Raw genomic sequence first — 25,596 nt, forward strand, 5'->3', positions numbered from 1 at the left:
AATAGAAAGAAATAAAACTGTCTCTATCTGCAGATGACATGAAAGTCTACATAGACAATTCCAAAGAATTTATTTTTGAAATTCTAGAATTAATAAGTGAGTTCAGCAGAGATACAAGATCAACATTAAAACTGGTTTTAGGAGAATCACTGTTAGAATGGTGAAGCAAAGACCTCTGAAATTCTATTCCTCCAGAAAAGCAATGAGAACATTGGTGCAAATTATCAAAATGATTTTTTTCAGACCTCTGGAAATCAAACAGACATTTTCAACAATCTGGAAAATATTGCCTCAAAAAAAGTAGTTGATTTTTCTTGAAAAAATAAATCTTGGTAAAAACGGCAAGGTTTGCAGCATATTTAACTTGCCTATTTTTATGCCCCTCTCTCCAGCCCTACAGCAGTATTGAAAACCAGCATATTGGGAACCATGTTGGTTGTGGAAAACAACAGCTTAACAGCTACTAGAAGAGAATGAATGAGTTTACAACAGGCAAAAAGTCCCATCCCCAGAAAATTGTCACTAATTGACCAGCCTGGAAGCTCCATGGAAAAGCTTAGCTCACAGGACTTTTTTTAAGATATAATTCACAAGCCATAAAATTCACCATTTTAATGTATATGATTCAGTAGTTCTTAGCATATAAACAAGGTTATGTAATCATTACTACTATCTAATTCTAGAATATTTCCAACATCCCAGAATAAAACCCTGCACCCATTGGTAGCCACTACTACCATCTTTTCTCAGCAACAAGCAACCAATAACATACTTTCTGTTAGGATGTTCTTGTTCTTGAAAGTTAATGCAAATAGAAAGACAGAACACATGTTCTTTTGTCTTTCATCTAGAAAACATTCTCAAAAGTTTATACAAGTTGTAGCATGCATGAATACTTCGGGGTTTTTTAATGGTTTGATTATATTCCTTTGTATGGGTATTTTGTTTATCCATTCATCAACTGATTCATATCTGGGTTGTTTCTATTTTGAAACTATTGTGGATAATGCTGCTTGAAGATTTGTTACAAACCTTTGAATGAATGCATGTTTTCAATTCTTCTGTGTATACACCTAGAAGTAGAACTGCTGAGTCATATGAAAAATTTAACTTTTTGAAGAAATTCCAAACTTTTACACAGTTATTGCAGCATTTTACAGCCTCACCAAAGGTGTATCAGTGTTCCAATTTTTCCATTTCCTCACCAACACTTCTTATTTTCCATCCTTCTAATTATACATATTTGAGTATGAAGTGGTATCCTCATAGTGATTTTTGATTTGCATTTCCCAAAAGACTAATAACATTGGGCATCTTTTCATTTGCTCACTGGCCATCTATTTATCATTATTTGAGAAACGTCTACTTAGACGTTTTGTCCAATTTAAATTTGGGTTATTTGCCTTTTACTGCTGTGTTCTAGAGCTCTTTATCTATTATAGATGCTACACAAAAATTTTCTCCCATTCTGTGGGCTGCCTTTTTCTTTTTCTTTTTTTTTCTTTTTTTTAAAGATTTATTTATTTATGCATACAAGAACTGGGGTCTAATCCAGAGGTACGGGGGGTGAGAGGATTCACCAGAGACAGAGTGGGGAGTAGAACAGGCATATCTACTGAAATACACTGCTAAGGGGAGCAGCAGGCGAGACAAGAGAGGTCTGCTGCACCATGTCGGTTGCTCCCTGGCCGGATGGGGATCGAACTTGTGCTGCAGTGGCTGGTGATAGCTTGATAGGGCGGTCTTTAACCCCTGGGCCACCAGGGAGGCCCCTGCCTTTTTTATTTTTCATAGTGTCTTTTGATGAAGAAATGTTTTAATTTTGATAAAGTTCAGTTTAGTAATTTTTTTTCCCTTAGTGCTTGAGATGTCCATATGTGAGAAAATGTTGCCTAATCCAATGTCAGAAAAATTTAAATCTATGGGGCCTCCCCTGGTGGAGCAGTGGTTGAGCGCTGGGTTGCAAAGCTGCCCGCAGCCTCTGCAGCGCCAGTTCAATCCCCGGCCGTGGGGCGAGGGTCCCACATGGCGCACAGACCTCTCCTGCCACCCGCTGCTCCCCTCAGCAGTGTACTTCGTCAATCTGCCTGCTCTGCTCTTCCCCCTGGCTCTGGTGAATTCTCTCACCCTCCCACACTTCTGACTGTACCCAGTGCTTGTATAAATAAATAAATAAATCTTTAAAAAAAATTAAATCTATGCTTTCATCTTAAGAGTTCATGTTTTGAGCACTTATTTTGGGGGCAGTCTTTAAATCCATGAATATAAGCTATTTTCCATTTATTTTTATCTTCTTGATTTCTTTCAACAATATTTTATAGCTTTCTGCATATTAGTCCACATTTACTTTGTTAAATGTATTCCTCAGCATAATTCCTAAATAATCTTTACTCTCAAATGCCATGATCTTATCTATAGACTAGCCTAGGAAATCCACAAAAAAAAAAAATTCAATGAGAATAAATAGGCCCAGCAAGCTACAAAACACAACATAAAAAAAAATTGACTTTCTATACACTAAAAATGAGTAAAACAAAAGTTGAATCATGAAATCTATTCCATTTAAATTAGCAACAAAAAATAAAATTAGAAATAAATTTGACAAAAACTGTAAGACTAATACACTAAAAACCACAAAAGATTGATGAGAAATTAAATAAAGCCTAAATAAATGGAAAGACATCCTATATTCACATATCTGAAGACTTAATATTCTTAAGATGGCAATATTCCCCAAGTTGAACTATGGATTCAATGTAATTCCCAACAAAATTTTAACTGACTTTTGCAGAAACTGATGTGCATATCTTCAAATTCATATAGAAATTTAAGGGACTCAGAAGAGGCAAACAATTTTGAAAAGAACAAAGTTGCAGGGCTCAAGCTTCTATATTAAACTTTCTACAAAGCTTCAGTAATCAAGATTGCAATACTGACAAAAGGATAACATATAAATCAATGGGGAAAAAACTGAAAGTCCAGAAATAAATTCTTACATTTAGGATTAATTTATTTGTTGCATGCAAATACAAATTCAGTGAGGAAAGAATAGTCTCTTTTTTAAAATGGTGCCAAGACAGACAGATGTTATCCAGTGCAAAACAATGAAGGTAGATACCTACCTCGCCATCATATGAAAAAGAGTCTGGCAGTTTCACAAAAGGTTAAAGACAGAGTTACCATATTACTCAGCCATTCTACTCATGATATAATAGATAGGTAGATATCTCAAGAGAAATACAAACGATGTACACACAGAAAAACTATACATGAATGTTCACAATAGAATTATTCATAATAACCCAATATTGGCAACAACCTAAATATTCATCAACAATTAATGGAGAATCAAAATGTGGTGTATCCACATGGTGGTAGATTATTTGATAATAAAAAGGAATGAAGTACTGATATATTCTATAACTTGCTACAACATACATGAACACTAAAAACAAGCTAAGTGAAATAAGCTAATCACGAAAGACCATATGTAATGATTTCACTTATATGAAATCCAAAACAGATTATTTATAGAAACAGAAAATAGATTAGTAGTTGCTAAGGTTGCATCAGAAGCAATAGGATGTAACTGCAAATGTGAATGTAACTGCACATTTCTGTGAATATACTAAAACCATTAAATTATATGCTTTAAGCGTGTGAATTTTATAGCAATATGATTTATCTTTCAATAATAATGTTAAAAATGAAAATAGGACCTCCATGGTGGCACAGGGGTTAAGTCTCAGCACTATCAAGCTATCACCAACCACTGCAGCATGAGTTCGATCCCCAGCCAGGGAGCTAACCCACATGGAGCAGCAGACCTCTCCTGTCTCGCCCACTGCTTCCCTCTGCAGTGTATTTCAGTAGATCTGCCTGTTCTGCTCCTCACTCTGTCTCTGGTGAATCCTCTCATTCCCTGCACCTCTAGCCTATACCCCAGTTCTTATATGCATAAATAAATAAATCTTTAAGAAAAAAAAGAAAGTCACAGAGACAGGTATTTCAAATAGAGGGCACTGACATAAATAAATGACAGCCATTATATGCAGTGGTTTAAAATTGTTTAACTATTTGTCAGTCTTTTCAACCTCATACATCCCAGAGATACCAATCAACATTAGTAATATTACCTACAGATATAAAACAGACAAAAGGTCAAATATAATAGCCCATAAATGGCAAATGACACCTGACTTTCTTATAGTGGTTACATCTTATCACATTTGTATTTACATACACAAAATGCCCCACTGAGAGACTCTAGTGACTATGATACCTACTGACTCTGCTTGATAAGACAACACTTTCAAGAGGTCCCTCTCCACGGTAATCTTCTGCATAGTCAACTGGGTCTCAGGAAAGCTCCTCTGCATTAATTTAATATATAATTTCTCCAGATTCTGGAAAATAAATCCAAATTAAACAAAATTTAATGATACTAACCACAACAGTTACTGTAATTGCCACAGTTAAAAATCACTAGTAACTTACAGCCATTGCAGCTTGAAAAAATTCATCAGCAATCACAGCATTTCCAATATCCACCCACCCTTTTCCTGTTTTCATATTCATCTGGAAAAGAGAAGTTAGAAAACAATTTTTTAAAGATTCATACCTCCTCCAAACTGGTTGAGAGGGGTATTTGAGAAAATATCTAATCCTCTGTCTATATTCAGTATTATAATCCACAGAAAATAAAAAGTACCAGTTATTCATTAGAGTTATATTCTGCTTTGAACTTTATAATTTAAGAGAAATTGTCTTGAGAAAAACAATAGTAAAAAATTAACAGACTTAAAAACACATCTTCTGAGGAAATATTAAAAAAATACACTGGTGGGCCTCCCCAGTGGCGCAACGGTTGAGTGCTGGGTTGCGAAGCTGCCTGCAGCCTCTGCAGCACCGGTTTGATCCCCGGCCACCGGGTGAGGGTCCCACATGGTGTGCAGACCTCTCCTGCTGCCCGCTGCTCCCCTCAGCAGTGTACTTCGTCAGTCTGCCCGTTCTGCTCTCTGCTCTGACTCTGGTGAATTCTCTCGCCCTCCCACGCTTCTGACTGTACCCAGTGCTTGTATAAATAAATAAATAAATCTTTAAAAAAAATACACTGGTATAATTTAGATAGGGAAAGAAAGTCTGAAAACAATGACTCATACTTTAAGAGCATTATATGATAAGCATTAGACTAGGGTTTTACTATTTTAATTACAATTCTAATAATTTTTTTATTTATCTGACAAATATTTATTAAGTATGCTTTACATGCCAGGAACTCTGAAGAAGCTTACAGTATTGTAACTGACAGACATCTAAGGAGTCCATAAATAATATGAACAAATGCCATGGAACAAATGCCATGCAACAAAGCAACGACTATATCAAGATGGAGGATTAAATACAAACTACAGCCACCACTTCTATTATAAATCCCTGGAAATTTTATTTATATACAGATATCTATTATATAAATTTTACTATAAATCTATACATAGTATGTAAATATATTGTAATTTTTATATACTACAAATCCCAAAAAAGTTACCTGTGGACTTACATATATTATCTAGAAATAAGAAAATGCATACATATTTTTCTTACGCAATAAAAGTGTCCTAGAAAATAAGGGGCAGTTTTAAGTGACCTGAAATTATGAAGAATCTCTGAAAAACACAGCAAAAAGGATGAAGCAAAACCAACATATCAAAATGCACAAAAACGCAAGTTGTGGAAGCATCCTGCAAGTGAACAGTAGGACTATCAAGCAGTTGGCTCCCCCCCAAGTTCCAAAATATCTTCACTTCTCCCCACTTCCCCAGGAACAATGCATACAATCACTAAAACTGAAGAAAAATAGAGTTTCAGTGGTCGACAACACAGTCATTGTAAAACATTTCCATCAGTCACTACATAGTCAGGTTATAGTAAACAAAGTATTTCTGTGTGACACAGTATTTCACAGAAGACTGCCAAGGAATCTCAAATCAATATGAGCAATTATTACCAAACAATTGAAGGAAACCAAAACCATGAAAAGATATCACACTCAAATACAAGAATACCTGAGGAAATAGAATTAAGAAAGCCAGCAGATGGAAAAATGAAGAGAAATACCATTATTGCTGCACCTCCCCCTGCAGTGACCCTCAGGGCTAATGGCTGTTGCCATGGTCCCTGAGGTCCGGCGTGGGCAAGGAACCATGCGCGCAGGGGGAGAACAGCAAACTCCCTAAGATGCAGAGAAGCCGAATGCCTGCCAAGAGATAACGACCACCAGAAGCTGCCACAAAGATGATTAAAAGAAATGCTGACCACCTGGAAACTTATCTCGCTTTCTCAAGGCCCACAAACTTTATTCTGCTACAACTGTCTCTCTAAAATCTTTCCTTTTTCTGGTCATTGATTGCTAATTAAAAAACATACGTAATTTAATAATTAGGCTAATGCAAATGAAACATTACTAAACACCGTGTTATAATAGACTTATTAGTTTAATAATCTTTCTATTATGTGCTTGACTTTAGTACCTTTGATATTAACTGCATTATAATATAAATTCACCCATGACAATTAATTATGAGTAAACATAAGTAAGTAGTAGTAGTAGTTAGTACAACAAGAATATAAGAAAGAGTTAATAGCCTGTCTACTTAGGAATGCAGCTAGGTCCAGATGTATTTTGGACATAAATCACTGCCCTGTCAATGATAAGCTAAACCTATGAGCAAGCTGATTTCTTTGATGTTTACCGATCCTATGCCTTTAGAAAAAACATATATATACTGACCACTGACTAAAATAAAGTGCACTCAGATTTACACTTTCTTGAAGTGTGTCTGTTTGTCATTTCTTTAACCGAATCCCTGACCACCCCGCGCAGTCTCTCAACCCTGAGACGGCCTCATCCTCTACTGCTGTGCTGGTCCGCGGCACATTATTATCCACAGAATTAAATAACAGTCACAATCAATGAGATGCTCCTTTTAGATTTCATCCTTCGAAATCAACAAAGCCAAAAATACAAATGTTAAAAGTGAAAGAAGGTGGAATGATAACGGTGAGGAAATGTAGAGAGAGTGGTGATATTCTCACAAAGTGAGAAGTAGAGATATACTCTCCAAAATTGATGGAGAAAGATATAAAATGTTAAATATATTATTTAAGTCTTAAAAGGCAGCAATGATATCAGTTAAAAAATTGTATACTATAGTATGACATCCACAACATGGCCATAAAGAGAGGCTGGGATCAAAACCTCTCATAAAAACAACTAAAACAAGGACTGATAATAAGCTTTTAGCAAAATCCAGACACTTGGAACCATCTATATGACACCAGCAATTTTCCAAGACGCCCAAGAACTCTAAGTGAGGGGCGGGGTGGCAGCAAAAAAAGGAGCCGTCCATCCCTCTCTGGGCACCTAGTTGAACGGGGAAGCCTAGCCCTCCAAGGCAGCCAATATTCTACAGCCCAGACTGAATTCCAGCCTGGAACTCCCAGTACCACACCCTACTATATCTGGAACCCACAAAAATACACAGGTGAGCAAATCAGGCCTCAGCACCAGCCACCAGCTCCACAGAAGCAGACACTTTTTTTTTTATTTTCCCTGAGATACAACTCAGGAGTAAACCCCCTGCTGGGAGGTACATCCCAATCAGCCCTCAGGCGCCACCTAGTGAACAGGGCCAAAACACCAGTCACCAGCACCTGTTAAGCCCTCAGCCCAGCCATATCACTCAACCAGCCAACCTCCAAGCAGACCAGGCCACAACCAGAATCTTGTGGTTGCCATGCCCTGCAACAGGGAACCTCAGCTGTCCCCAGCTACACTAGGAAGTACATTCCACTCAGACTGCTGCACCCGCCAGCAGACATGGCCACAATCGGAGCTTCATGGTGTCAGGCCTTACATCAGGGTCCTCTGGATAACCCAAGTGATCTGGTGCAAGGAAACCACAGGAGCCCCTGCCCCTATACAGCTGCCAAAGTGCCCCATACAGTGTGCAGATACACCCACACCAAGGTAAGAGTATTGTGACATTCCTCCTGCAAGCAGCAGCAGTCTGGTCAATGGGTACCATGGGAACCCCTGCCCCAAACCTGTTCAGTTGCAACAATGGCCCAGACAGCATGCAGATCCATCCATCAGAACAGGTCTGATAGGTGGGAGCTGAGGGGATAAGAACAGGAGCATCTGCCACCATCTCTACCCAACACCCACAGCAACCCAAGCTCCAGCTAAATCTATATAGGCCCTGGTAAAAGAAAACCAAAGTCATGCCAGTGGGCACCGGTGGCCATGTGGTGCTACGCTAAGAACAAACACGAAAGCAAACAATGGGTAGAAAGAAATATACAAGTGTGGTCAAGCAGGCCCTCCTGGGAACAACAGACCACAGAAAGAAAATCAGCTTCAGGAACCCAACAACACTGACATAAAGAATTTCTCTGGCTGACAAATAAAGACTTCAGAATAATCTTAATTAACATAACTAAAAGAAGCAGGAAGGAAAAGAATGCAATGAGAAATATAATCAATCAATAGAAAAATGAAATTGAATCCTTAAATAAGAGGTAAAGGAATGCAGGAATTTTTAAAATTCTGGAAAAAAGCCACAAAAATAGAATAGATGAAGTAGAACAACAAATCAGTACTGAAACAAAGGAAAAAGAATGAAGAAGAACTCTGAGATTTATCTGACATCATGAGGAAAGGAAATACAAGACTTATAGAAATCCCAAAAGGTGAAGAGAGAGAAGGAAACTGAGAAACTATTCAAGGAAATAACTGAAAATCACTTCCCAAACCTGAAGAAGGAAATGAAAATAGACATACAGGAAGCACCAAACTGCCATAAGGAAAACTACAGCAAGGTACATATAGTAAAGCTTCCAAAAGTCCAAGAAGAAGAAAAAATATGAAGCTAAGGAGGGGAAAGAAACAGGTAACCTATAAAGGAAAACTGATTAGGCTGACACCAGACTTCTATGAAGAAACACTATGGGCAAAAAGAAAATAGAGTGACATATTCAAAAAACTCCAAGACAAAAAATGCCAGCCAAGATTATTTTATCCTGGGGTCTTCCTAGTGGTGTAAACAATTAAGACTCAGCACTATGAATCTATTGCCAGCCACTGTAGCATGAGTAAAATCCCTAGCCAGGGAGCTAATCCACACAGTGCAGCAGGCCTCTCCTGTCTCACCCGCTGCTCTCCTCAGCACTGTATTTCAGTAGATCGGCCTGTTCTGCTCCCTACTCTGTCTCGGGTGACTCTTCTCACCCTCCCCCCACACACACACCTCTGACTTACACCCCAGCTCTTATATGTATAAATAAATAAAATAAATCTTTTTTTAAAATTAGAAAGAATACTTTATCCTGCAAAGCTCTCCTTCCTTTATGAGGGAAAATAAGGACCTTCTCAGACAAAATCTTCAGAAATACATTACTAAACCCCCTCCAAGAAATATTAGAGAAACCATAAAATCTAAATCAACAGAGGAATAAACAGGAAGAACGGAACAAGGCAGTGAACAGAACCACAAAATGATCACCAAAATGGCAATAACAGACTTCCATGTATCTACAATCACCCTAATTGTTAATATAGGTGATTATAATATAATAACCAATGAAAAAACACAGAGTAGCATACTGGATTAAAAAACAGAATCCAATCTTCTGCTGCCTCCAAGAAATGTATTTAAGCTCTAAAGATAAGCATAGATTGAAAGCAAAGGGTTGGAAACCAGTTGTACAAGCAAATGGTCCCAAAATAAGGCAGAGGTAGCCATACTTATAGCAGATAAAACAGGTTTCAAACTAAAATATGTGACAAGGGGCATAGATGGTTCCTATATAGTGATCAAGGGAACAATACACCAGGAAGACATAACATTCATTAATATATGTACTCACCAAATGAGGGAGCACCAAAATATATCAGACAATTACTATCACCTCAGAAAACAGACACTGGAGAAAATACATAAGTGATAGGAGACTTCGACACCCACTCTCACCAAAGGACAGATCAACAAGACAGAAATTAAACAAGGACACAATAGCCCTAAATTAAGATCTAGTCCAGATGTACCTAATAGACATCTATCAGACAGTGCACCCCCAGAAAACTGAATACACATTTTCTCCAGGATTGACCACATATTAGGTCACAAGACAAATATCAACACATACACGAAGACTGAAATCACACCAACTATCTTCTCAAACTATAAAGGCATCAAAATAGAAATCAACTATGAAAAGAAAGCAAAGGAGATTGCCCATTACATGGCAAGTGAACAACATATTATTGAGAGACCACTGGGTTAATGAGCAAATCAAAGAAAAAAAAATTTAAAAAAACTTTGAGACAAAGGATAAAGATGACACAACTTTCCATAACATATGGGATTCAGCAAAAGCAGTATTAAGAGGAAAGTATATAGCAATGCAGGCACATATCAAGGAGAAATAACCCAAAGAAACCACCTAATCTCCCATCTTGAAGAACTAGAAAAAGAACAACAAAAAATCCAAAACCAAGTAGAATAAAGGAAATAATAAAAATTAAAGCAGAAATAAATGAAATAAAATAGAAATAAAAAAGAAAATCCAAAAGGTCAATGAAACCAAAATCTGCTACTTTGAAAAAATAAATTAGACAAACCCCTAGCAAGGTCACAAAAAAAGGGAGAAAACCCAGATAAGTAGGATTATAAATAAAAGTGGAGAAACTACAACAGACACAGTAGAAATCCAAAGGATAATTAGAGATCACTATGAACATTTTTTAATGATTTATTTATTTATGCATATAAGAACTGGGATACAGGCCAGAGGTGTGGGGAGGGGGGGGGTGAGAGGATTCACCAGAGACAGAATGGGGAACAGAACAGGCAGATTGACTGAAACACACTGCTGAGGGGAGCACAGGCGAGTCAAGAGAGGTCTGCTGTACCATGTGAGCAGCTCCCTGGCACGTGCTGCAGTGGCTGTGGACAGCTTCATAGGTTGCATCTTAAGCCCTTGTGCCACCAGGGAGGCCCCACTATGAACATTTATATGCAAAAAGTACAACAGTCTAGATGAGGTGGACAAATTCTTACAATTGTACAATCTACCAAAACAGAATAAAAAAATAGAAAACCTAAACAAAACACTTACAAGCAGTGAAATTGAAACAGTAATCAAAACTGACCACATGGTTTCCATAACCGAGTTCTACCAAACATTCAAAAATGAACTAATGCCCATCCTACAAAAACTCTTTAAAAATCAATAAAGAGGCCTCCCTGGTGGCACAGAAGTTAAAGTCTCAGCACTATCAAGCTATTGCAGCCACTGCAGCATGAATTGTATCCCCAGCCAGGGAGATGCCCACATGGTGCAACAGACCTCTCCTGACTACCCCATGCTCCCCTAAGCAGTATGTTTCGGTCAATCTGCTTGTTCTTTTCCCCATTCTCTGGTGAATCCTCTCACCCCTCACACCTCTGGCCTACGCCACAATTCTTGTATGCATAATAAAAATAAATCTTTTGGGCCTCCCCGGTGGCGCAGCAGTTGAGCGCTGGGTTGCAAAGCTGCCCACAGCCTCTGCAGCGCCGGTTCAATCCCCAGGTGCTCCCCAGCCACCAGAGGAAGGTCCCACATGGCTCGCAGACCTCTCCTGACGCCCACTGCTCCCCTCAGCAGTGTACTTCGTTTCTTCTGCCTGTTCTGCCCCCCGCTCTGGCTCTGGTGAATTCTCTCACCCTCCCGCGCTTCTGACTGTACCCAGTATTTGTATAAATAAATAAATAAATCTTAAAAAAAAAGAAACAGAACATGGCGGCGAGGAGACTCTGCGAGTAAGATCTCCCATTAAAAAAAGTTAATAGGGAGGAAAAGCGGCAGGTCCCAGTGAGAACTGGGACACGGAAGATAAACGGACGACTCCAGCAAACTGCCCAAAGAAGAAAGTTGCCATAAAAGAGGACGAGAAGGGAGGGAAGCGCAGAACCCTGCTCCCCTCCCCCGCCCACAGAGGCGGCACTCTCCCACCGGCAGAGAGGAGGGAAACAACAAACCAAAACGCCCAAGAAGAAAAACGGACACAGCAAGTGGGACTGTGAGTGGAAAGGAACTATTTCAGCCACCACACCCCGTGAACGGGAGCTGAGGCGAACCCTGCAGGATCCGCCGCGGAGGTGAGCTCCAGGCGCCATTAAAGAGAGCCCCGCCCCCCAGGAGGAGACCAGCACCAGCACACAGCCCCAGCCGCCCAGTAAGCTTGCTCGAAAGCGGCGCTCGGATTGCAGCTGCCAGGTCCCCGCGCCTGCCACCTAGGCTTGCGGGGAGACTGCGGAGGCCCTCCCTGAGTGAGCAGGAACAAGGCGCCCAGGCAGGGGAGCGGGATTCAAAAGGCGCCATTCCCGCGCCACTGATCTGGGCTACAGCCCGCGTCCTGGAACTGAGGGCTTTGGAACTGAGACCCAGGCGGAGGCCCTCCCTGAGTGAGCAGGAACAAGGCGCCCAGGCAGGGGAGCAGGATTCAAAAGGCGCCATTCCCGCGCCACTGATCTGGGCTACAGCCCGCGTCCTGGAACTGAGGGCTTTGGAACTGAGACCCGGGGCACGAAATTAGGGGCGTGGGTTCCCCACGACGGTGGGGCACAAGGCAGACACAGCACCCCAAAGCCGTTGAGGTGTACCCTACCATCCCCGCTCTGCTCCCTGTCCCACGGGGTGGAAAATCAGCTCCCCAAGGGCTCTAGGAGAGATCTCTGGCGCCACCTAGCGACTTGACCCCAGCACAGGCTACTGAAGGAGCTAGTGGCCAGCTGGGGAGTTAGCCCACACCGGGCCCCTTCCGAACAAGTAGTCTGAGCCCACAGGGAGAGCGAGCACCCACAGCCGGGGCAGACCAGGCGCGCAGAAGAGTGTGCCTGAGACCAGAAGCGCAGGGAGTGTGTCCCACATCACCATTTTAGAACAGGGACATTTCTTCAGTAAAGACTACCTGCAGAAGGCTTCCTCAGGAGCCAGAGGTGAGCGGGGGAAGTTCGCCCACGCCAGACCCCCTCTGGCCTGCAGTCCAAGCCTAGTGGGGAGCAGGAACCCACCGCCGGGACAGACCAGGCACACAGGGGAGTGTGTCCCCACATCGGCATTTTAGAACAGGGACCTTTCTCCAGTAAAGGCTGCTTGAAACTGACAGATGACTCCTGGAAGAACCAGAGGGGAACAGAGAAGCCCACCCAAGATGCCGGCCAGTCCCAACAACACAGTGTCTCAACGCATACGGCAAATTAGAAAAAAAACAGTAGGGAGGAGAAGAACCACACGCAACCTAGCAACTCTCCAGAGAAAAAGCACACCACAAAAAGAAAGCCAGCCCCCAGATTGCAACGACAATAACTTGGAAGAATTTCTGAGCCTTCCAGAAAGAGAATTTAAAATTGCCGTGATAAAAAACTGACAGAAGTCATAAAGGAAAACAATGATAAGGGAAAAATAATCAACGATCAGAAGAATGCAATTGAGTCCCTAGAGAGGGAAAACAATGGTCAGAAGAAAGAAATTGAGTCCCTAAAGAGGGAAGTAAAAGAAATGCAGGAGATCAAAGAATTAATGGAAGAACTAAAGAATTCTGGGAAAAGCAATGAAAGCAGAATAGATGAAATGGAAGAACGAATAAGTAATCTTGAAGACAAAGAAATAAAAAGAACCAAAACAGAAAAGGAAAGAGAAGTACGAAGGAAAAAGAACGAAGAAAGACTTCGGGAACTATCTGACTCCATGAGGAAAGGAAATATAAGAGTTATAGGAATACCAGAAGGAGAGGAGAGAGATGTAGGAACAGAGAAAATATTCAAAGAGATAATTGAAGAGAACTTCCCAAATGTGAAGAAGGAGCTGAAAATTGATATACAAGAAGCAAGAAGAACACCAAATTTCCACGACGAAAGGAAAAATACAGCAAGACACATAATAGTAAAGCTCCCAAGAATCCAGGACAAGGAAAAAATAATGAAGCTGGCAAGAGGGAAGAAACAGATAACATTCAAAGGAAAACCAATCAGGCTGACATCAGACTTCTCCGAAGAAACACTACGGGCAAGGAGAGAGTGGAGGGACATAGTCAACAGACTCCAAGAAAACAGATGCCAACCAAGAATACTCTATCCCGCAAAGCTCTCCTTCCTCTTTGAAGAAAGAATATGGACCTTCCCAGACAAACAGAAACTCCGGAATTTCATTGCAACTAAACCCCCACTCCAAAAAATACTACAAGGAGTCCTAAAGCCAGAACCTCAGAGCGACGAATAACAATGAAAGAAGGCCAAAAAAAAAAAGTTATTGAAAGAATAAATAAATAAAATCAAAGGAAAGACAAACACAATGGCAAATACAGATGTTAACATATCAATATTAACTCTAAATGTAAATGGACTAAACTCTTCAATAAAAAGACACAGAGTTGCAGCCTGGATTAAGAAACAAAACCCAACCTTTTGCTGTCTCCAGGAAACACATTTAGCTACAAAAGATAAAAATAGGCTCAAAGTTAAAGGATGGAAAACAATCCTACAAGCAAATGGACCAAAAAAGAAAGCAGGAACAGCTATACTTATATCAGATAAAACAGATTTCAAACTCAAAAAGATAAAAAGAGACCCCAATGGTCACTACATTATGATCAAGGGGACAATACTTCAAGAAGAAATAACACTCATTAACATATACTCACCAAACGAAGGAGCACCAAAATATATCAGACAACTGTTGTCCTCTCTGAAAACAGACATCAGAGAAAACACATACGTAGTGGGAGACTTCAACACACCACTATCAACAATGGATAGATCAACAAGACAAAAAATAAGTAAAGAAACCAAAGCTCTAAATAAAGACCTAGAGCAATTGGGCTTAACAGACATCTATAGAACACTAAACCCCAAAAAAACGGAGTACACATTTTTCTCAAGCGCACACGGATCATTCTCCAGGATCGATCACATACTGGGGCACAAGACAAACATCAACAGATACACCAAGATTGAAATCATATCAACCATCTTTTCTGACCATGAAGGCATCAAACTAGAAATAAACCATAAAAAGAAGGCAAGGAACTTTCCTACCTCATGGAGATTAAAAACCACACTACTGGAAGAACATTGGACTAATGAGGAGATCAAAGAAGAAATTAAAAAAATTTTTGAATTGAACGACAAGGAGGACACCAATATCCTAAATGTATGGGATGCAGCAAAAGCAGTAATAAGAGGAAAATATATAGCAATAGAAGCTCACATCAAGAAACAAGAAAGAACGCAAAGAAACAACCTAATCTCGAAGCTCAAAGATCTAGAAAAAGAACAACAAAAAAACCCCAAAACCAGTAGAAGAAAAGAAATAATAAAAACCAAAGCAGAAATAAATGAAATTGAAACTAAAAAAACAATCCAAAAGATCAATGAAACCAAGAGCTGGTTCTTTGAAAAAATCAATAAAATAGACAAACCCCTAGCCAGGCTCACAAAGGAAAAAAGGGAGAAAGCACAAATAAACAGGATCATCAATGAAAGAGGAGAAATCACAACGGACACAGCAGAAATCAAAAGAATAATCAGTAACTACTATGAACAGTTATATGGAAACAAGTTTAACAATCTAGAGGAGATGGACAAATTCCTACAACTCTACAATCACCCAAAGCTAGATAAAGAAGAAATAGAACACCTAAACAGACCAATTACAATTAGCGAAATTGAAATGGTAATCAAAAACCTCCCCAAAAACAAAAGCCCAGGACCTGATGGATTTACAAATGAATTCTACCAAACATTCAGAGACGAATTAGTGCCTATCCTTCACAAACTCTTCCAAAAAATTGAGAAGGAAGGGACAATACCAAACACGTTCTATGAAGCCAACATTACACTAATACCAAAACCGAACAAGGACAACACAAAAAAGGAAAACTACAGGCCAATCTCCCTAATGAACACTGATGCAAAAATCCTCAATAAAATTTTAGCTATCAGAATCCAACAATGTATCCATAAGATAATTCACCACGACCAAGAAGGATTCATTCCAGGGGCACAAGGATGGTTTAACATCCGAAAATCAATCAACGTTATCCAACACATCAACAAAAAGAAATATAAAAACCATATGATAATATCAATAGATGCTGAGAAAGCTTTCGACAAAGTGCAACACCCATTCATGATAAAAGCCCTTGAAATTCTTGGGATACAAGGAACATACCTCAACATCATAAAGGCCATCTATGACAAGCCAACAGCCAGTATCATTCTCAATGGTGAAAAGCTGAAAGCAATTCCATTAAGATCTGGAACAAGACAAGGATGTCCACTCTCACCATTGCTTTTCAATATAATACTGGAAGTCCTAGCCAGGGCAATAAGACAAGAGAAAGACATCCAAGGAATCCAAATAGGAAAAGAAGAAGTCAAACTATCACTATTTGCAGACGATATGATATTATACATAGAGAACCCCAAAAACTCCACAGAAAAGCTAATTCAACTCATCAATCAGTTCAGTAAAGTGGCAGGATACAAAATCAACACGCAAAAGTCAGTAGCCTTCCTATACACAAACAATAAATCTGAAGAAGAAGAAATCAAAAAGACCATCCCTTTTGTTATTGAAACAAAAAAAATCAAATATTTGGGAATAAATCTAACAAAAGAGGTAAAGGACCTATACAAAGAAAACTATAAAACACTGTTAAAAGAAATAGAAGAAGACACAAAGAAATGGAGAGACATCCCCTGCTCATGGATTGGAAGAATAAACATTATTAAAATGGCCATCCTTCCAAAAGCAATATACAGATTCAATGCTATTCCAATCAAAATTTCAATGTCATTCTTCAAAGAAATAGAACAATTATTGATGAAATTCATATGGAATCACAAAAAACCCCGAATAGCCAAAGCTCTCCTGAAAAAAAAAGAAGGGAATGGAGGCATCAGACTCCCAGACTTCAAACTATACTACAAAGCCATAATCATCAAAACTGCATGGTATTGGAACAAGAACAGACATACAGACCAATGGAATCGAATAGAAAATCCAGAAATAAACCCACAGATTTATGGTCAACTAATCTTTGACAAAGGAGCAAAGACTATGCATTGGAGCAAAGAAAGTTTGTTCAATAAATGGTGCTGGGAAAACTGGGTCGCTACATGCAAAAGAATGAAGCTTGACCACCAGCTCACACCATACACAAAAATCAACTCAAAATGGATTAAAGAACTAGACATAAGACCTGAAACCATAAAATATATAGAAGGAAATATAGGCGAAACACTACGTGATTTGCACATCAAAGACATCTTTACAGACACATCACCCAAAGCAGTGATAGTGAAGGCAAAGATAAACAGCTGGGACTACATCAAATTAAAGAGCTTTTGCACAGCAAAAGAGACAATAACAAAAACAAAGAGAAACCCCACCAACTGGGAGAACATTTTTGCACCCAACACTAATGATAAAGGACTGATCACAAAAATCTGCAAAGAGCTGATGAGACTCAACAACAACAAAGAAAATAATCCAGTCAAAAAATGGGCAGAAGAGCTTAAAAGAAACTTCTCTGAAGAGGAAATGCAAATGGCCAACAGGCATATGAAAAAATGTTCAACATCACTTGTCATCAGGGAAATGCAAATCAAAACTACCATGAGATACCATCTTACACCAGTGAGAATGGCACATATTAAAAAAACTAGCAACAACAAATGTTGGCGAGGGTGTGGAGAAAAAGGAACTCTTCTGCACTGTTGGTGGGAGTGCAAACTGGTGCAACCACTGTGGAAAGCTGTGTGGAGATTTCTGGACCTACTAAACATAGAGCTTCCATATGATCCAGCAATTCCACTCCTAGGTATTTACCCAAAGGACACAGAAACATCAATTCCAAAGAACACCTGCACCCCTATGTTTATAGCAGCACTGTTTACAATAGCTAAGCTTTGGAAACAACCCAAATGCCCAAAAATAGATGACTGGATCAAGAAGATGTGGTACATATACACCATGGAATATTACTCAGCATTCAAAAAAGATAAACACATGCAATTTGCTGCAACATGGATGGCGCTGGAAGGGATCATGCTCAGCGAAATAAGCCAAAAAGAAAAAGAAAAATACCGGATGGTCTCACTCATAGCAGGAATCTAGAAAACTTAAATAAGGGACCAGGAAAATGAATAACTATAAGAAAGTGAAAATCAAAATCAACAAAAAACTATGAACCAGAGACACTTTTAGGGGGGCGGGGGCGGGAGGGGAGGGATTGGGGTCAGAATGGGGGGCTGCAATTGTATGGGGAATATAACAATAAAATTTATAAAAAAAAAATATATAGTATTAAAAAAAAAAAAAGAAACAAATTGACTTAAAAAAAAAAGATTAAAATCATACCAACCATCTTTTCTGATCATAGAAGGCATCAAACTAAAATAGACCATGAAAAGAAAGCAAGGAATCCTCTTACTTCATGGAGATTGAAACCCATACTACTGTAAGACCACGGGATTAACGAGGAGATGAAAGAAGAAATTAAAAAAATATTTTTAGATGAACAACAATGAAGACACAACTTTCCAGAATGTATGGGATGCAGTAAAAGCAATAATAAGAGGAAAGTATATGGCAATACAGGCTCACATCAAGAATAAAGAAAGAAATCAAAGAAGAACCTAATATTCCATCTCAAAGAGCTAGAAAAACAAAAAAAAACTCAAAAGCAAGTAGAAGAAAGGAAATAAAATCAAAGCAGAAATAAACAAAATAGAAGTTTAAAAAAAATACAAAAGATCAATGAAACCAAAAGTTAGTTCTTTGAAAAAATTAAACAAAATAGACAAACCTTGGGCCTCCCTTGTGGCGCAAGGGGTTAAGCACCCCACTATGAGTAATCCGCAGCCTCTGCAGCACGAGTTTGATCCCCCGCCAGGGAGCAAACAACATGGCACAGCAGACCTCTCCTGTCATGCCCGCTGCTCCCCTCAGCAGTGTATTTCAGTGAATCTGCCTGTTCTGTTCCCCACTCTGTCTCTGGTGAATCCTCTCACCCCCCGCATCTCTGACCTGTACCCCAGCTCTTGTATGCACAAATAAATAAATCTTAAAAAAAATAGGCAGACCTCTCGACAGGCTCACAAACTAAAAATGGGAGAAAAAAAGTAAACAGGATCATAAACAAAAAAGGAGAAATTACAACAGACTCAGCAGGGAAAAAAAGGAATAATCAGACATTACTATGAACATTTATATGCAAACAAATTCAACAATCTAGACGGTATGAACAAATTCCTAGAATGATATAATCATCCAAAACTAGATAAACAAGAAACAGAACACCTAAACAGACCAATTGCAAGCAGTGAAACTGAAACAGTAATCAAAACCCTCCTCAAAAACAAAAGCCTAGGACTAGAAGGCCTCACAAATGAATTCTACCAAACATTCAGAAATGAACTACTGCCTATTCTACACAAACACTTCCAAAAAATAAAGAAGGAACACTACAAAACAAGTTTTATGAAGCCAACATTACACTAACACCAAAACCAAACAAAGAAAACACACAAAAAAGAAAACTTCAGGCCAAACCCTCTAATGAACACGGATGCAAAAATCCTCAATAAAATCCCTAGCCAGGGCATCCCCTGGTGGCGCAGCAGTTGAGCGCTGAGCTGCAAAGCTGCCTGCAGCCTCTGCAGAGCTGGTTCCATCCCCGGCTGCCAGCGAGGGTCCCATATGGTGCTCAAACCTGTCCTGCCGCGCCCCGCTCCCTCAGCAGTGTATTTTGTCGGTCTGCCTGTTCTGTTCCCCGCTCTAGCTCTGGTAAGTTATCTCCCCCTCCCGTGCTTCTGACCGTCCCCAGTGCTCGTATAAATAAACAAATAAATAAATAAATAAATAAATAAATAAATAAATGAATCTTTAATGTATAAATAAATAAATTAAATCCCGAGCCAACAGAATCCAACAAAATATCAAAAGGATAATATACCACAACAAAGTAGGATTTATTCCAGGGACACAAGGATGGTTCAATATCTGAAAATCAATTAATATAATGCAACACATCAACAAAAAAAAAAAATAAAAACAGTATGATCATATCAATAGATGCCGAGAAAGCATTCGACATAGTTCAACATCATTTATGATGAAGGCCCTCGAAATTCTTGGATAGAAAGAACGTAAGGTGCCTCCCCAGTGGCGCAGCAGTTGAGCGCTGGGTTGTGAAGCTGCCCACTGCCTCTGCAGCGCTGGTTTAATCCCCAGCTGCTCCCCGGCCACCTGAGGAGGGTCCCGCATGGCGCGCAGACCTCTCCTGCCGCCCGCTGCTCCCCTCAGCAGTGTACTTCGGTCCTTCTGCCTGCTCTGCTCCCCGCTCTGGTGAATTCTCTCACCCTCCCGCGCTTCTGACTGTACCCAGTGCTTGTATAAATAAATCAATCTTTAAGAAAAAAAAAAAAGGAAAGAACATATGTTAACATTATAAAAGCCATAAATGGCAAACCCACAGTCAATATCATTCTCAATGGTGAAAAGCTGATTGCCTTTCCTTTAAGATCAGGAACAAGACAAGGATGTCCACTCTCACCACTGCTTTTCAATACTGGAAGTCTAGCCAGAGCAATAAGAAAAGAAATAGATGTACAAAGAATCCAAATAGGGAAAGAAGTCAAACTATCACTATTTGCAGACGACATGATAATATACATAGAAAATCCTATAAACTCCTCAGGGAAACTAAGTAAAATAATAAACCTGTTCAGTAAAGTAGCAGGATAACAAATCAACACATAAAAATCAGTAGCCTTCCTATATGGAAACAATCAATCTGAAGAATGATAATTAAGAAAACCACCCCATGTACAACTGAAACAAAAAATAAACAAATACCTAGGAATAAAGCTAACCAAGGAGGTGAGTGACCTATACAAAGAAAATTATAAAACATTTACAAAAATTATAAAATTAAAAGAAATAGAAGAAGGGGGCCTCCCCTGGTGGCGCAGGCAGTTGAGCGCAGTGCTGTGAAGCTGTCCGAAGCCTCTGGAGCACAGGTTAGATCCTGGCCAGCCGGTAAGGGTCCCACATGGCGCTGTAGACCTCTCTTGTCGCGCCCGCTGCTGCCTTCAGCAGTGTATTTCGTCAGTCTGCCTGTTCTGTTCCCTGCTCTGTCTCTGGTGAATCCTCTAACTCTCCCACACATCTGGCCTGTACCCCAGTTCTTGTATGTATGGATAAATAAATCTTTGGAAAAAAAGAAATAGAAGAAGACATTAAGAAATGGAAAGACATCTCCTCTTCATGGATTGGAAGAATTAACATTATCAAAATGGCCATCCTATCAAAAAGTTACAGATTCAACACTATTCCAATAAAAACTTCAATGACATTCCTCAAAGAAATAGAATATTGATAAAATTCATATGGAGCCACAAAAAAAACTCGACTAGCCAAAGCTCTCCCGACTAAAAAGAAGGAGAATGGAGGTATCTCACTACCAGACTTCAAACTATATCACAGGGCCTCTCCTGGTGGTGCAGCAGTTGAGCGCTGGGCTGCAAAGCTGCCTGCAGCCTCTGCAGTGCCAGTTCGATCCCCAGCCACCAGCGAGGGTCGCACATGGTGCGCAGACCTCTCCTGCCGTGTCCGCTGCTCCCCTCAGCAGTGTATTTCGTCAGTCTGCCTGTTCTGTTCCCTGCTCTGGTGAATTCTCTCACCCTCCCGTGCTTCTGACTGTACCCAGTGCTTGTATAAATAAATAAATCTTTAAAAAAAAACTATACCACAAAGCCATAAAAATTAAAACTATACGATACTGGAACCTCCCTGGTGGCACAACGGGTTAAGACCCAACCTATGAAGCTGTCCACAGCCTTTGCAGCATGAGTTCAATCCCTGGCGGGGCAGGGAGTAACCCACATGGCACAGCAGGCCTCTCCTGAATTGCCCGCTGCTCCCCTCAGCAGTGTATTTTGGCTGATCTGCCTGTTCTGTTCCCCACTCTGTCTCTGGTGAAGCCTCTCACCCCTACACCACTGGCCTGTACCCCAGCTCTTTTATGCATAAATGAATAAATCTTAAAAAAATAAAACTATACAATACTGGAACAAAAACAGATACACAGGCCAATGGAATCGAATAGAAAACCAGAAATAAACCCATAATTTTATGGACAACCAATCTTTGACAAAGGAGCAAAGAACATGCAATGGAACAAGGACAGTTTGTTCAATACATGGTGCTGGGAAAACTGGACCAGCACATACAAAAGAATGAAGCTAGACTACTACCTCACAACATGCACAAAAACCAACTCAAGATGGATAAAAGAAATGAACATAAGACATGTAATCATAAAATATATAGAAGAAAATATAGGCAAAACACTACATGACATACATCTCAGTAACATCTTTAAAGGTGTATCCCCCAAAGCAAAGAAAGTAAAGGAAAAGATGAACAGTTGGGATTGCATCAAACTAAAAAGCTTCTGTACAGCAAAAGAGACATTAACCAAAACAGACAGACACCCTACTGATTGAGAGAAAATTTTTACACACAATACAAATAATAAGGGACTGATCACAAAGATCTACAAAGAGTTGACACGACTCAAAAAAATCCAGTCAAAAAATGTGCAGAAGAGCTAAAAAGGCACTTCTCCAAAGAGGAAATGCAAATGGCCAACAGGTATATTAAAAAAATGTTCAACATCCACTTGTAATCAGTAAAATGCAAATCAAAACCACAATGAGATACCACCTTACACCGTGAGAATGGCACATAGTAAAAAAGCAAGCAACAACAAATGTTGGCAAGGATGTGGAGAAAAAGGAACTTTCCTACACTGCTGGTAGGAATGCAAACTGGTCCAACCATTATGGAAAGCTGTGTGGACGTTCCTCAAACTACTAAAAACAGCTACCATATGACCCAGCAATTCCACTCCTAGGAATCTACCCAAAGGACACAAAAACATTAATTCAAAAGGATGCCTGTACCCCTCCCCTATGTTTATTGCAGCATATTTACAATAGGTAAGATATGGAAACAACCCCAATGCCCAAAATTAGATGACTGGATCAAAAAGATGTGGTGTACACACACACACACACACACACACACACACACACGCAGGAATACTATTCAGCAATCAAAAAGATAAGCTTGTGCCATTCACAAAAAGGTGGATGGAGCTGGGATTATGTCCAGTGAAATAAATCAGAAGGAAAAAAAAATATCAGATGGTTTCATTATATGAGGAATATAGGGGAACCAAATAATGGATCAGGAAAAATAATAGTAATAATAATAAATAAAAAACAAAATTAACAGACAACTATAAGCCAGAGATATTCTGGAGGGGAGGAAGAGGGAAAGGGATCAAAACAGGGGAGGGAAGAGTGCAAGGGACTATGGTGATGGTGCATAGGTTAATTGGTGGTGGGAATTTTATTGGAACTACACGAGTGGAGAAAGAAAATACTGTACAAAAATGAACAACGATGTAAAATGTATATAAATATTTTTTTAAAAAGTCATGATATATTTATACAATGGACTATTACTCAGTGATCAAAAAAGACAAACTCATGCCTTTTGTGACAACGTGAATGTAACTTAGATACGCTAACTTAAATTAGCCAGAAAAAAAAACATAAATATTGGATGGTCTCGCTTATATGTGGAACATAGAGAAACCAAGCAAAAAGTTGAGAAAAAGTCAAAACTAGCAAGCTGACCATAGAACTAAGGCATACAGCAAAGGAGAGGGTAGAAGGTGGTGGCAAATAGGAGAGGGAGGAGCACAAGGGTATATGGTGATGGTTCACAGGTGAAATGGAGGAAGGAGAACTATTGGGACTACAATGATATAAGAAAAAAATTTAAATAATAAAAAAATGTATTTTTTAATATTAATAAATTTTTTAAAAATTTTTACATCATTGTTCATTTTTAAACAATATGTGCTTTCCCCCAACCCCTCAGGTGTAGTCCCCATAGAGTTTCCTTCACCAATGCACCCATGCACCATCACCTCAGTCTCCTGTGCTCCTCCCTCCCTCCCCATGATCCCTCTCCCTCCTCCTCTCGCAGTATGTCTCTGATTTATAATTGTCCGTTTTGGTTTTGTTGAGTTTTGTACTGTTATTATTTTTTTTACACTGATGTCTTATTTGGTTCCCCTATATGCCTGCTATAAGTGAAACCATCTGATATTTTTCTTTTTCCTTCTGGCTGATTTCACTGAGCATAATCCCTTCTAGTTCTATCCACGTTGCTGCAAATGGCATGAGTTTATCTTTTTTGATTGCCGAATAATATTCCATTGTGTATATATGCCACATCTTCTTGATCCAGTCATCTATTTTTGGGCATTTGGGTTGTTTCCAGGTTTTACCTATTGTAAATAGTGCTGCAGTAAACATAGGTGTACAGGTGTTCTTTTGAATCAATGTTTTTGTGCTCTTTGGGTAGATTCCTAGGAGTCGAATTGCTGGGTTGTATGGTAGCTCCGTTTTTAGTAGACTGAGGACCCTCCAGACAGCTTTCCATAGTGGTTGGACCAGTTTGCACTCCCACCAGCCATGTAGAAGAGTTCCTTTTTCACCACATCCTCACCAACATTTGTTGTTGCTTGTTTTTTTGATATGTGCCATTCTTACTGGTGTAAAGTGGTATCTCAATGTGGTTTTAATTTGCGTGTCCCTGATTATGAGGGATGTTGAACATTTTTTCATATGCCTGTTGGCCATTTGCATGTCCTCTTTGGAGAATTGTCTTTTAAGTTCTTCTGCCCATTTCTTGACTGGAATGTTTATTTTGTTTTTGTTGAGTCAGGTGAGTTCTTTATATATCTGTGATCAGTCCCTTATCAGTTGACTGGGGTGCAAAGATTTCTTCCCAATCAGTGGGGTGTCTCTCTGTTTTGGTTAATGTCTTTTTTGCTGTGCAGAAGCTTTTCAGTTTGATGTAATGCCAGGTGTTTATCTTTTCCTTGACTATCTTTGCTTTGGGTGATGAGTCTTTAAAGATGTTATTGTGATGTATGTCTTATAGTGTTTTACCTATAATTTCTTCTATATATTTTATGGTCTCAGGTGTTATGTCCAGTTCTTTTGTTTTTTAAGATTTATTTATTTATTTTTAAAGATTTATTTTATTTATTTATACAAGAACCAGGGTACAGTCAGAGGCATGGGAGGGTGAGAGGATTCACCAGAGACAGAGCGGGGAACAGAACAGGCAGGCTGACAAAATACACTGCTGAGGGGAGCAGCGTGCACGACAGGAGAGGTCTGCAGCGCCATGTGGTTCCCTCACCGGCCGGCAGGGATAGAACCGGCGCTGCAGAGGCTGCGGACAGCTTCACAGCATGGCACTCAATCACCTGCGCCACCAGGGGAGGCCCTTATGTCCAGTTCTTAATAAAGAAAATTTAAATAGTATAACTAACAAAAACTCAAAGTGGGAGTAGGGAAAATTAATATAAAATCATATGAAATAAATATCCTTCTA

General features: G+C 39.6%; 1 protein-coding gene across 1 annotated transcript in view; it reads right to left on the bottom strand.

Moving 5' to 3' along the window:
- Positions 1-25,596, bottom strand: part of TEX11 (testis expressed 11) — a gene marked incomplete at both ends in the record, with an annotated part of 405,993 nt that overhangs the window by 310,255 nt on the left and 70,142 nt on the right. Inside the window, 2 exons of the mRNA XM_084259198.1 lie at positions 4,287-4,406; positions 4,498-4,578. Coding sequence (XP_084115324.1) covers positions 4,287-4,406; positions 4,498-4,578 — 201 coding nt within the window. The remainder of the gene's footprint in view (positions 1-4,286; positions 4,407-4,497; positions 4,579-25,596) is intronic.

This window comes from Talpa europaea (assembly GCF_964194135.1).
Source record: "Talpa europaea genome assembly, chromosome: X".
Taxonomy (NCBI): Eukaryota; Metazoa; Chordata; class Mammalia; order Eulipotyphla; family Talpidae; genus Talpa; species Talpa europaea.